This window comes from Acinonyx jubatus, chromosome C1 (genome assembly GCF_027475565.1).
Source record: "Acinonyx jubatus isolate Ajub_Pintada_27869175 chromosome C1, VMU_Ajub_asm_v1.0, whole genome shotgun sequence".
Lineage (NCBI taxonomy): Eukaryota > Metazoa > Chordata > Mammalia > Carnivora > Felidae > Acinonyx > Acinonyx jubatus.
Window position 1 is genome coordinate 84,871,247 of NC_069381.1, and position 12,603 is coordinate 84,883,849.

The following is a 12,603-nucleotide window of genomic DNA, read 5'->3' on the forward strand; positions in this document are numbered from 1 at the left end:
AAACATTAGAAACAATAAAACCAATCTAGTTACTAAAAATTACAGTACATGTGGCTATGAAATTTATTATACAATCTGTCTTTGAGATCCTTCTATTTGGTATGTATCAGTTGGCCTTCTCTTGTTGACACATAAAACTCCATGGTGTGGGATACCATGGCTTATTTAACTGGTCTTCTGTATGTAGACTGTAAGTCATTTCCATATGAAACGTATCCTTGTGAACCTGTGCAGTTGTTTTTCCAGAGTTTTGCTGTCCCATATAGTAGCCATTAGTCACATGTGGCTATTTAAATTTAAATTATGGTTAATTAAATTTAATAAAATTAAAAATTCACTTCTTCAGTTACACTAGTGACATTTTAAGTGCTCAGTAGCCACATAGGGCTACCATATTGGACAGCAGATACAGAACATTTCCATTGTCACAGAAAGTTCTTTGAGTTGCACTGTGCTGGACTATAAGTAGAGTTGCTGGAACACAGGAAATATAGTTTTTTAGTTTCAGTAGACAATACCAAATTGCCCTCAAAATTACTATCATTCACATTTATCCCAGCAATGAATGTCAGTACTAATTTCCTTCCACTCAAATCGAAACTTATTATTACGATTGGAGCTCCTGGATGGCTCAGTCTGTTAAGCATCCTACTCTTGATTTCAGCTCAAGTCATGATGTCATGGTCAGGAGATCGAGCCCCACATCAGGCTCTATGCTGATAGCACAGAGTCTGCTTGGGATTCTCTCCTTCTCTGTCTGCCTCTCCCCGGCTTGTGCTTGTGCACTTTCTCTTTCAAAACAAATAAATAAACTTAAAAGAAAATTTAAAAAAACACAAAACTTATTATTATGGGTTTAAGACTGTTTTGCTAATAGTTTGATAAAAATGATATCTCATTTTATTTGTTATTTCTTGTTTAGTAGTGAGGTTGAAAATCTTTCTGTATGGTTTTAGGACATTCAAGTTTATCCTCTTGAACTATTTATTTATTTCTGCTTGTTTTTCTATCCTCTTCTTGTTAATCCATTTTTAATAATTTTTATATATTTTGTATACTAATCATTTGTTTTATGTGTTGCAAACATCTTTTCCCAATCTATGGCTTATCTTTAAACTTTTATGTAGGTGTTCTTAATTTTGATATAGTCTTAGTTTTTCTGTCTTACATTTTTTTCTGGTATGTTTTCTACTTTGAGAAATTTCCATTTTCTGAGTCATAAACATGTCTCATATTTTAATACCGTTAAAATTTAGGGTTTTTTTTCCCAATCCATTTTGTTCCTTCATCTATATGTAATTTGTTTTTGTGGTAGGGTGAGTTAGGACTTAACTTTTTATTTCCAGTGTGAATAAGCAGATTTTCCAAGCACCAGTTATTAACCTGCCTTTTACCCCATTGATGTAAAACAACACTTTTAGCCTATATTAAGTTACCTTTTAAAATTGTTTGGGCCTGTCTTGCCCATTTGGTTTTTTCATCAGCTTGTCAAGTTGTATGAAAAATCTTTTTGGGATTTTGATTGGGAATGCATAAAAATTTTTTTATGTCTTTTACTAAATTATCTTAGCTATTTTAATAAAGATCTTTGTATTTTTTGATCAGTTTATTTTTAAGTAGTTGACTGTTTTTATTACTATTAAGAACAGAAATTATTATTCCTCTTGTCTTATTGTATAGCCAGGACCCCTAGCACAGTGTTGATTAGATATACTTAAAGTTTGTATCCTTGTGTCAAAGTGGATAGTCACCTGAGTAACTTAAAAAAAAAAAACACCTTAATGCCTGGGTTTAATCGCAGAACACTTTTATCAGAATCTCCAGAGGAAAATGCAAGCATCAGCATATTTTAATATGCATTCTTCATTGATTTAATGAAGAATGCTACTAAAGTTTTATCATTTGGTCTGATGTTTATGGTCTATTTCTGATGAAACTGTCTTATCAAGTTAAGATATTACTTTTTATTCCTGCATCTATTGAAGTAATCATTTTTTCTTCCTTAGTTAATTTAAAATTTGTAATTACATTGATAGATTTCTCATAAGGAACCATCCTTAAATTTTGTGTCTATATTTTGGTCTACATTTGGGTGTGTGATCCATTTTCAGTCAATTTTTGTATATCATGTGAGGTATGGGTCCAATATCATTTTCTTATATATAGATATCTGGTTGTCTCAGCACCATGTTAAAAAGATTATTTTCCCCCCATCGAATTGTGTTGGCACACTTGTCAACAATCAGTTGACTATAAATGTGAGAGTATTCTGGACTCTCAGTTCTTTTTCATTGATCTATATGTCTATCCTTATGCCAGTACCCTACTGTCTTGTTTAATGTACATTTGAGGTAGGTTTTGAAATTGGAACATGTGAGTTATCCAGCTTTTTCTTTTTTTAAGATTATTTTACTTATTTTGGATCCCCTCTTGCGTTTCCATATAAATTTTAAGATCAGCTTGTCAATTTCTGCAAAAAAAAAAAAAAAGACGGTTGGGATTTTTATAGAAATTGTATTGAATCTGTAGATGAATTTGAGGAGTATTGTCATCTTAACAATGGTAAGTCTTCTGGTCCATGAACATGGGATGCCTTCACATTTATTTATAGCTTCTTTAATTTCTTTCAACATGTTTTATAGTTATTAGCGTATATGTTTCACACTTTACAGTTAGGCTTTCTTTTTTTGTTGTAGGTAGTATAAGTGTGATTGTTTTCTTAATTTCATTTTTATATTGTTCTTTACTGATGTATAAGGATATAGTTCAGTTTTGTGTACTGATCTTGTGTCTTGCCACATTGCTGAAATTGTTCCATATTCTAATAGGTTTTTAGTGGATTCTGTAGAATTTTTTAGTGTCCTGTCATCTGTAAATAGAGATAGTTTGCTTCTTCCTTTCCATATGAATGCCTTTAAAAAATTTTTTTTTCTCTTGCTTAATTGCCCTGGTAGATCATTCGGTACAATATTAAATAGAAGTGGTAAGAGAGTACATTCTTGTCTTTTTCCTGATTTTAGGATGAAAGCATTCAATCTTTCTTCATTAAATATGCTGTTAGCTGTGTTTGCTGTGAGGAAGTTTATTTCTATTCCTAGTTTACTAGGTGTTTTTATCATGAAAGGGTACTGGGCTTTGTCACAACTTCTTCACTTTTTGAGATGATAGTTGGTTTTTATTCTTTATCCTTTTAATATGGCATATTACATTGCTTGATTTTTGGGTATTAAACCACCTTTGCATTCTTAGGATAAATCTCATTGGCCATGATTTATCTTTTTTATGTATTGCTTTATTTGGTTTGCTAGTATTTTGTTAAAGACACTGTGTCTATATTCTTAAGGAATTTTTAGTCTGTAGTTTGCAGGGTATCAGGGTAATGCTGCTCTTATGTAATGAGTTGGGAAATGTTCTCTTTTCTATTTATTTTTATTTTAGAGAGAGAAAGAGCTTGAGCAGGGAAGAGGGGCAGAGGGAAGGAGGGAGGGAGGGAGGGAGAGAGAGAATCTTAAGCAGGCTCCACACTGCATGGAGCCTGATGTAGGGCTCTGTCACACCACCCTGAGATCATGACCTGACCCAAAATCAAGAGTTAAATGCTCAACCGACTGAGCCACCCAGGTGCCCCTCTTCTATTTACTTATTTATTTTTAAGGGAATTGGTGGGGAAGAGTACGGAATGTTTGGCAGAATTCATAAGTGGCAGAATTCAAAAGCCTGGGCTTTTCTTTTTCAGGTTTTAAATTCTTATTTTATTTTTATTTATTTTTTGCTTACTATAGGTTTGGTCACATTTTTATTTCTTCTTGAGTCAGTTTCAGTAGTGTGTACATTTCTAGGAATGTTCTTTTGTGCATTTGTTGTCCATTTCATCCAAAGTATCTTCTTTGTTTACTTGTTTATGGTATGTTTTTTTAAAAAAATTATTTTATTTCCATAAGGTCAGCAGTGAAGACCTTTCTTTACCAGTTTTAGTAATTTGTGCCTTCTGTCATTTTTTTTTTCTTGATTAGTTCTGTTAAAGGTTTATCAATTTTGTTGTTTTTTTTTTTTTTTAAAGAGTGCCCTTTTGGTTTTATTGATTTTTTTTTCCCATTGTTTTTCTCTCTATATTAAATTTTATTTCTGCTTTAATACTTTTATGTCCTTATGCTTTGCCTTTAGTTTTTTTTTTTTAATTTCTTAAGATGGAAAATGAGATTATTAATTTGAGGGTTTTTTGTTTTTTTGCTTTTTTTTTTGTTTTTTTTTTTGTTTTTTTGTTGTTTTTAGCATAGCCAAATTTTTTTCTAAGCATTGCTGAAATATGATCCGTAAGTTTGGTAGGTCATGTTTTCATTTTTGTTCATCTTAAAGTATTTTTATTTTTTTTTCTTTTTTTTTTAATGTTTATTTTTGAGAGAGAGAAACTGAACATGAGCAGGGGAAGTGCAAAGAGTAAGGGAGACACAGACTCTGAAACAGGCTCCAGGCTCCAAGCTGTCAGCACAGAGCCCGATGTGGGGCTCAAACTCACCAACTGTGAGATCAAGACCTGAGTCAAAGTCAGATGCTCAACAAGCTGAGCCACCCAGGAACCCCTCAAAGTATTTTTCAATTTCCTTTTTGATTTCTTCTTTGACTCATTAGCTATTTAAGAGTGTTACTTTTGATTTTCTTTTGTCATTGATATCTAATTTAATTCCATTGTGATCAGATGACACACTTTATATGATTTCAGGGTTTTTTTTCAATTTATTAAGTCTTGTTTTATCACCTAGCATTTGGTCTCTGTGGACAGTGTTCCATGTGCACTTGAGGAGAATATGTATTCTGCTGTTCTTCAGATGTTAGGTGTAATTTGTTTATAGTTGTTTAACCTTCTGGGGTTTTTTTGTTGATCCTCTGCTTAGTTGTCTATTTATTATTGAAAGTAGGTATTTAAGTTTCCAACTATAATTATTCAATTGTATATTTTTTCAGTTAATTATTTTTTGCTTCATGTATTTTGGAGCTGTATTGTTCAGTGCAATATGTTTATAATCATTATATCTTCCTGATAGATTGAACATGTTTTTATGTGATGTTGTTTTTGTCTCACAATAACTTTTGGCTTACAGTTTATTTTGTCTGATATTATGATAACCATTCCAGCTCTCCCCTGCGCGCGCGCGCGCTCTCTCTCTCTCTCTTTTTTTTTTTTTCTGCTTGCATGGTGTATTTTTCTTTCTTTTTACTTTCAGCTTGTGTCTGAGTCTAACGTGTATCTCTTATAGACAATATAACTAGATCATATTTGTTTCTATCTCTGTCTTTCAATTAGGATATTTAAACAATTTGCATGTAATTACTAAGGTAGGATTTACATCTGCCATTTTAATATTTGTTTTCTGTATCTTCAGTCCTTTTTGTTACTCTACTTCTTGGTTTTTTGTTACTTGTTTTCTTGTTACTCTCTTATTTTTTAAATGGATACTTTCTAATGTACTTTTTAATTCTGTTGTTTCTTTTACTGTATAGTTTTGAATATTTTCTTAATTGTTGCCCTGAGGATTACAAGTAGTATCTTGATTTAAAATGATTTAGTTCAGATTAATAGTAATTTAGTAATACACAAAACTTTTTCTCCAATACACCTCTACATTCACCTGCCCTCCTTGTACTATTATTGTCAGACAAATTACGTATTTTTATGTTGTAAGCCCATCAGTACAGTTTTATAATTATTACTTTATGCAGTTGTCTCTTAAAACCTACAGTAGAAATGAGTCACCAATTTAAAAATACATTCATCCTCTTTTACAATTGCCTTTACCAATGCTCTTTATTTCTCTATGTGTATTTGAATTACTGTTTAGTGTTCTTTTATCTCATTGGCAGGTAGTGTTTTTGTTGATGTGGCAATGTCTTATATGTCCTTTACTTTTAAAGGAGAGAGGTGAATTTAGATATCTTAGTTGAGTCTTTTTCTAACATTCTGATTTTGTCGTCCCACTGGCTTTTGACTTCCATGGTTTTGGTGGAGAAGTCCCCAGTTAATCTTATGCAGGTTTCTTTATACATGGTAAGTTATTTTTTATCCTGGTCTCCAACTTTCAGTGTCTCTTTGGCATTCATCAATTTGACTATGGTGGTTCTAGATATGGTTCCATTTGAGTTTATTCTTTGGATATTCTTTGGATTTTCCTAAGTTTTTTGAATGTGTGGTTAATATTTTTCATCAAATTTTTTTTCTGTCTCCTACTTTCTTTTCTTTTTTTGAGATTCTTTTTATGCTTATTTTGGTACACTTGATGTTTCCACACATCAAGGTCTCTAAGGCTGTTTATTTTTCTTCATTTTCTTTTTTTCTGCTCTGTTGGAAAACCAGAGTGGAAAACCTCTGTTGATCCATGTTCAGGTTTGCATTATTGTAGCTCAACTCTGTTGTTGAGCACTTCTAGTAAATATTTTATTTCAGTTATTGTATTTTTTCACTCCAGAGTTTTTGTTTGGTTCTTTTTTATAATTTCTCGTCATTGATATTTTCTATTTGGTGAGTCATCACTGTTACACTTTCAGTCTTTAGATATGGATTTCTTTATTTATTTGAACATATTTATAATGGCTGGTTTAAAGTCTTTGTCTATTAAGCCCAAAATATGGGTCCCCTTGAGGAACATATTCTGTTGGTTGCATTTTTTCATGTGTGTGTGGCATACTTTCCTCTTTCTTTGCATGTCTTATAATTTTTGTTGTTGTTGAAAACTGGACATTTTATATTATAATGACTCTGGTATCATTACTTCAACCTCTCCCTTCAAAGTTTGTTGTTGCTGATACTGTTGGTTTCTCTTGTTGCATGACTTTCTTGGACTAATGGCTTTCCTGCAGCGTGTGACTGTTAAATTTGTTGTTGCTGATACTGTTGGTTTCTCTTGTTGCATGACTTTCTTGGACTAATGGCTTTCCTGCAGCGTGTGACTGTTAAATTTTTAGAGCTGACCTCTGAGTCTAATAGTCACCACATTGGGGATAGAGATTTTTCTAAAGAATTGCAAGTTTGTACAAAATACTGACTGTGCTCTGGAGATGGTGCTTTCACAGAGCTCTGGAAGAAATCCGATCTCTCCATTGTCTACAGTGCTGCTGGCTTTTTTTGGCTGCTTTCAGCTGAGCTAGGGCAGGAGGTGAAATGGGAGTAGCCCCAAGTAAAAACAGTAGAAACTCTGTAGTCCTACTGAGGTTTGGTAGTTTCTTCTTGGATGGGTGCTTTTTAGTTCATTTTGTGGTTTTGGTTAGTTGCTAGAGTTCTGATGTTGATTTTTAAATGTGTCCCTTGTATTCTTATTGTTTTAAAGAAAGAACTAATTTGCCAGTATCCTCTCTCCACCATTTTGGGAGTTGATCTCCCATTATTCGTGATTTTCCATATAATGCGATGCTGGATTTGGTTTACTGGTATTTAAGATTTTTGTGAATATTAGTGATATTTTTGAATTGGGTAACATCCAGTGTTCTTATGTGCTTTGCAATAGCTTGTATAAGACATTTCTTTGATGGTTTAGTAGTTTTAGGTCTGCTATGGAGAGAGGATTCTGCATTATTTTGTTTTTTTCTAAGTATTCTACTTGCTATAATGTAGTTTTACTGATCCTTTTTTTTTATTATTAAAAAATTTTTTTTAATGTTTACTTATTTTTGAGAGAGAGAGAGACAGAGCCCGAGCAGGGGAGGGGCAAAGCAAGAGGGAAACACAGAATCTGAAGCAGGCTCCAGGCTCTGAGCTGTCAGCACAGAGCCTGACTCAGGGCTGGAACCCACAAACTGTGAGATCATGACCTGAGCCAAAGTCAGACATTTAACTGAACCACTCAGGTGCCCCTACTGATCCTTTGAACAAATACAGCAGCTTCTCTGCCTCAAATGACCATATGCATACATTTTGTCTTATCTTTGTGAGTATATGTAGTGGTACTTTGCAAAGTTTTAGCCAAGATTTTTTCTGTGCTCTTCACCACTTTATCCCCAGTGCCTAGAACAGTGCCTATAACATAGTGTGTTCCTCTTGTATGAATGAATAACATTATCTGTAATCTCTTTAAATATTTCTGTGTACTCCTCACTTACTTTCATCATCAATAAAGTCTACCACTTGCCTCTGTACTTTTATTTCCTTCCTATACTCCATGGTAGGAGGAACTCAGTATTGTTTTAACACTGTAACACTTCTTGCAAGTAAATGTTTATTTAATTAAATCTCTTTTTAGAGCTAGTTCTTTTCACTAATATCAGTGTTATTGTAATCATTTATGTAGTATACGTTTACATACCGTTTATTCTAACTACTTTTTAGGCCATGGACACAGTCATTCCCTTTTTAATGGTGTTCTGGATCAGGCACATGGCCATGGAGATCATTGCCATAGTCATGATTTGAAACATGGTGCTTCACATAGCCATGATCATGCTCATGGACATGGACACTTTCATTCTCATGGTGAGTACAGCCAGAAGATTTTCAAATGGATAGCCTTCCAAATACACAGAGATTTTGTGTAGATTACTCTTTTCATTGAAATAGTCTCTTGAAAGGGTCTTGTAATCAACTTCCTTTCTAATGAATTGGACTAAATGGTTCACAGGGCTAGTTCATTTTTAGTATATGATGAAATTAACTCAATATAATGCAGTGGATATAGCTTTTTTTTCAGTGAATATATTATACTGTGTGCCACTATTTTAAATGAGTGTCAGTGAATCAGAAACAATTGTTTTTTAGCAAATGAAAATCATTAAAAAAAATTTTTTTTTTTTAACGTTTATTTATTTTTGAGACAGAGACAGAGCATGAATGGGGGGAGGGGCAGAGAGAGAGGGAGACACAGAATCGGAAGCAGGATCCAGGCTCTGAGCCATCACCCCAAAGCCCGACGCGGGGCTCGAACTCATGGACCGCGAGATCATGACCTGAGCTGAAGTCAGACGCTTAACCGACTGAGCCACCCAGGCGCCCCGAAAATCATTTTTTTTTAAATATGATAAAGCCTTTTGTGCTATAGGTGGGCTTATAGGGGTTTTCAATTTTTTTCATTTTCAATGCAGAATTTTTGATTTGCCTCCTTGTTCTCTTAGAAATCTTGTGTGCTAACTTATATAGCATTGGGTATTAAGTTATAAGGTATTTATCAACTTAATTTTTATTTTTAAATTATATTTTAAATAATGTATCTGTGAAATTTCAGTATAGATTAATATAAGCTGCTCTGACAACAAGTTATATGCTTAAGTATTATCTGTACTTGCCACATAGAATCCTCAAACTTTTGATTTGATAATTAAAAAAAGTTCTTAGAGATTGAATATTAAATCCCTAATTTTTCAATCTCTAAAATTTGCTATATTTTTGTACTATTACACTGGTATGTTTTATTTAGTATTTATTTATTTGTATTTTAATTCCAGTATACTTAACATACAATGTTAAATTATTTTCAGGTGTACAATAAATATAGTGATTTAACAATTCCATTTATTACTCAGTGCTCATCAAGATAAATGAACTCTTAATCCCCTTTATCTATTTTACCCATCCTCCAACCCCACCTCCTCTCTGATAACATCAGTTTCTTCTCTAGTTATAGTTTAGTCTGCTTTTTGGTGTGTCTCTCTTTTTTTTTTTTTCATTTGGTTATTTGTTTTGTTTCTTAAATTCCACATATGAGTGAAATCCTATGTTATTTGTCTTTCTCTGACTGACTTACTTTACTTAGCATTATGCTTTCTAGATCCATCCATGTTGCAAATGCCAAGTTTTCAATCCTTTTTATGGCTGAATAATATTCCATTGTATGTATATATACTACATCTTCTTTATGTATTCACCTATCAATGGACACTTGGGCTCCTTCCATAATTTGTTGTAAATAATGCTGTAGTAAACATACAGATACATATATCCTTTCGAATTAGTGGTTTGGTTTTTTTTTTTTTTTTTTGGATAAATACTCAGTAGTGCAATTACTGGATCACGTGGTAGTTCTGTTTTTGAATTTTGAGGAACCTCCATTCTGTTTTCCACAGTGGCTGCACCAGTTTGCATTCCCAACAGCAATTCACCAAGGTTCCTTTTTCTCCACATCCTTGCCAACACTTGTTGTTTTTTATGTTTTGTTTTGTTTTTTTAAATTTTTTAAAATGTTTTTATTTATCTTTGAGAGAGAGAGAGAGATAGTGTGCAAGCAGGGGAGGGGCAGAGAGAGAGGGAGACACAGAATCCGAAGCAGGCTCCAGGCTCTGAACTATCAGCACAGGGCCTGACGTGGGGCTCGAACCCACGAGCTGTGAGACCATGACCTGAGCCAAAGTCAGATGCTCAACTGACTGAGCCACCCAGGCACCCCCCTTATGTTCTTGATTTTACACTGGTATGTTTTAAAACCTTGCTTTCCCAAGATTTTGCTTACATGCATCCTGTAATAATTTTGAAACATTGTGTATTCCTCACACAGTAAGATGATTCCTAAAAAATTACTTGTTTAAATAATGGCAAGGAATATGATTTCAGGTATCTTATTGATAATATTTAGAATGAAATTTCTGTATTACTCTGAAATATATTCATTGGACTCTAAATAACTTAGTGATTTGAGACCCACTCTCACTCATGCAAAAACAGGTAAATAGTTATAAATTTTATAACATCCTGTTTCTCCTTGAAGTTTTATTTTCATTCCAGAATTTTATACTAGTGGATTATATTTGTGTGATTAATTGACCTCGTATTACAGTTCTTGGCAGTAAAATGTGTATAAATTAAAATTTTTTATGTCCTAGAAACATAAGACTTAGCATTTATTTTGGATGGAGTTACTGTGGTTATTACTAAAAGTCAATCAAAATAATTGTATTTTAAAAATTTTGATAATACATAATCATAAAAAGCAATATTTTTCTTGAAATACATATATTAGTGAGATGATTTGAGCTCCTTGTTTCTCAATTAGTATATGGATAAATGACATCAGCATAAAACACATTTGGGTAATAGTTCTGTAAGTACTAAAAACTTTAAATAGAAGAAATTCTGTTTGTAGCAGTTTCAGTCTATTCTTTGAACACTTCAGAATTACATTCCAGGGTTGCCTGGGTGGCTCAGTCGGTTAAGTGTCTGACTTCAGCTCAGGTTGTGATCTCATGTTTGTGGATTTGAGCCCCGCATCGGGCTCTGTGCTGATAGTTCAGAGCCTGGAGCCTGCTTCGGATTCTGTGTCTCCCTCTCTCTCTGTCCTCTCCTGCTCGCACTGTCTCTATCTCTCAAGAATAAACAAACATTAAAATTTTTGTTTAAATAATTACATTCCAAAAATTACGCAATGATCTATTATCAAAAATTATTTTTGATGATCTATAAATTGGCAGTTTCATTAGCTAATCCCTACATTTTATTAAAAAGTAAAGAATTGGAAATCACGTTGCTTACAAAAGGATTTGCTAGGTAGTATCTACAGTTATTACTTTTCTGATATTAACACCAATATTTGCAATTCACCACTTGTTTGTTGCTCTAGAATTTTTTTTATTTATGCCTTTGGCAATGCACTGTAGTAAGATTCTAAATAGGTGAAAGGTAGCTTTTTTTTTTTTTTTTTTTTTGCCAAGGGGAGAACGTAAGTGGCAAAGAAGAATTTATAGGACATCTTGGCACATGGATATCATAGTAACTAGTAAAAGGAAATGCTAGGCTTCAAACACAAGGAAATCTGACTCCAAAATCTTCTCTTGACTATTATTTCTGCCTTCAGTGTATATTAGTCAGTCTGAGGATATGAAGGTAATAGGGCCATGATTCCATTTTGCCTGTGAGAGACATTGTAGTCTCACTGGGAAATACTGTGAGCCTCATATTTTTTGGAATGCTTACTGTCAGTAAAGCTAGCTGGTTTTTAACTTGCTTGCTTTAACTACTCATGTCTCAGTGACTCAAGCAGTAAAAGTTTATATCTTGCTCTTGGGTTGATGGGGTAAAGGAGGATGGATACTGTTTCTCATTCAGTCTAGAGATCCAGGTTCCTTTCATTTCTGGGATTCTTGACCTTTGGAATCCTCCCATGGATTCTCTGCATCTACCTGGAGATAAACTACATAGAAGATCATGTGGGACATTCTTTTTTGGAGGCGGGGGACATTCTTACAAGCCTGGAAATGGTTTACCTCTCATATTTCTTTGTTTAATACTCAGTCACATACATCACATAACTCAATGGAACCTGGGAAATGTAGTTTAGTTGTTTACCAAAGAAGTAGGTGATAAACAACTACCCAGTCTCTACCACAGATAACAAATTTTATGTCCAGAAGTACTGTCAGATTTTACATAGATGGGAGTTAATTGTTTTACATAGCCATTATATTAGTATAGTATTATATACCTTCCAAATAATTATGTCAAAAATTACTGTCCTTATCTAGACCTACTACCTATAGACAAATCCCTTGCCTTGATTAGGGAGCTGGAGTTTTGGAATAGTCAACACTGTTGACTGTCAGCATGATTTTTTAAGGTGGCTGCATCTTTCTGCCATCATAGCAGTGCCATATCCAGACAGAAATCATTGTGCAGCTTTAGGCTTTTATGCCTTTTCT

General features: G+C 33.5%; 1 protein-coding gene across 2 annotated transcripts in view; it reads left to right on the forward strand.

The window, feature by feature from the left end:
- The window catches only part of SLC30A7 (solute carrier family 30 member 7), an 87,121-nt gene that overhangs the window by 19,517 nt on the left and 55,001 nt on the right, over window positions 1-12,603 (forward strand). For both annotated transcript variants that reach the window (XM_053214535.1, XM_015073849.3), the window contains one exon: window positions 8,315-8,458. In XM_053214535.1, the coding sequence (XP_053070510.1) occupies window positions 8,315-8,458 (144 nt within the window). The remainder of the gene's footprint in view (window positions 1-8,314; window positions 8,459-12,603) is intronic.